Source organism: Carlito syrichta, unplaced genomic scaffold (genome assembly GCF_000164805.1).
Source record: "Carlito syrichta isolate Samal-C Ts95f unplaced genomic scaffold, Tarsius_syrichta-2.0.1 Scaffold120617, whole genome shotgun sequence".
Classification (NCBI taxonomy): Eukaryota; Metazoa; Chordata; class Mammalia; order Primates; family Tarsiidae; genus Carlito; species Carlito syrichta.
The window spans coordinates 16108-17649 of record NW_007064713.1 but is presented as its reverse complement, the minus strand read 5'-3'; the positions used below and the strand labels follow the sequence as shown (position 1 = coordinate 17649).

At 58.0% G+C, this 1542-nt stretch overlaps 1 protein-coding gene across 1 annotated transcript in view; it reads left to right on the top strand.

The window, feature by feature from the left end:
- Window positions 1-536: 536 nt before the first annotated feature.
- The window catches only part of LOC103249517 (secretory carrier-associated membrane protein 4), a gene marked incomplete at its 5' end in the record, with an annotated part of 2045 nt that continues 1039 nt past the window's right edge, over window positions 537-1542 (top strand). Inside the window, one exon of the mRNA XM_008048147.2 lies at window positions 537-654. Within this exon, the coding sequence (XP_008046338.2) occupies window positions 537-654 (118 nt within the window). The remainder of the gene's footprint in view (window positions 655-1542) is intronic.

Here is a 1542-nt window from a genome sequence, read left to right as displayed (position 1 = left end):
CCCAGACTTGCATGATCACAAGCAAGTGCTCTGGGTGAATTCTCAGAGGCAGAAGGGCCAGGTGCAGCGGCTGACCCCTGTGATCCCTGCGCTTTGGGAGACCAAGGCAAGAAGATAGCTTGAGGCCAGAGATCAACCCGGGCAATGAGGGAGACCTCTCTTTACTGCAGTATTTGGGAAAGTCGAATGTATGGGATGAAAGGAGCCAGCATTTGGGTTCTTTCATGGCGGGTGCCACATTGCTCCCCAAAGGCTCAAAACAGGCTGACACTCAGGTCTCCGTGGCCTGCAGACTCAGCACTTGCTGGTGTGGGGGTGTGAAGTGAGACCTTGTTGTAACTCACATGTCTTCCTTGGTGGGTTTGAGCATCATTTTGTGTGTTTATTAGCCACTTGATGGTCCTTATATAACTGCCCACTCCTCAGGTTGGTTTGCCTTTTTCTTGTTGGTTTGTCCGAGCTCTTTACATATGAAGGACAGCGGGCCCTTGTCCAGCGGGCGTGTTGGCACCCACACGCTTTCTCGCCCTTTGCAGTGGTTGGCTGGCAGCGATCGGGTTCTTCCAGACTAGCATCGGGGCAGCCATAGTCATGCTGCTTCCGGCCATCATGTTCTCTGTGTCGGCCGCCATGATGGCCATCGTGATCATGAAGGTGAGTCCTCGAGTCCCCGGATGTCCATCCCTCACCCTCTTCTCTCCACGCATCTTGCCACCTGGCCATCCTAGGTGGGTGAACCTGTGGGGTCATGCAGGACATGTTTCATCCCCTGCGTGCATGAGGCGTCACCAGAGACACTCAGAGCAGCGCCTGACTCCTGTGGAGTCGGCACGCGGCCCCTGCCTGGCCCTGCTGAGAGTCCAGACCCAGAGGAGATCAGAGTTGAGTGTAGACCACGCTGTCTGTGGGACCAGTTCAGGCCCCAGAGTGCGTCTTGCGGGGAGGTGCAACCCAGGGTCCCAGACGCAGACTCCCTTGGAAGGTGCAGAAGCATTCTGCTGGGCTGAGGCGGAGAGCGTCAGGTTAAAACAGAAGGCCATTTCCTTGTTTACTGAGGTTACCGTGGGGCCAGGTGTGGTGGCTCACGCCTGTGATTCCAGTGCTTTGGGAGGCCGAGGCAGGAGTCCGGGAGGTGGAGGCCGTGGTGAGCCGTGATCGTGCCACTGCACTCCAGCCTGGATGACAGAGTGAGACCTTGTCTCTAAAATAAACATTAAAGCTGCAGTGGTTTCTAGAAATAGGCCAGTGTTTCCAAGGTGGGCTGGTGCAGGCTGGGATCTGTGTCCATCCTGGGTGTCTGCAGGGGAAATGGTCACAGATGGGCCAGACATGGTGGCAGCGGGTGGTTGAGGCTCTGTAGCCAGGAGGCCGCAGACCTGTGACAGCCTCTGGATGGTGCGCTCCCTGCGTCAGGCCCCATCCAGTGGCTCCCGTGGTCAGAGCCCTGGAGTGGTCAGGGCTGCGACGAGGCAGCAGATGTCAGGCGAGGGTTGCGCCCAGGTGGCCAGCCTCCAGAGCCCGGGAGTGTGGCGGCCTCCTGAC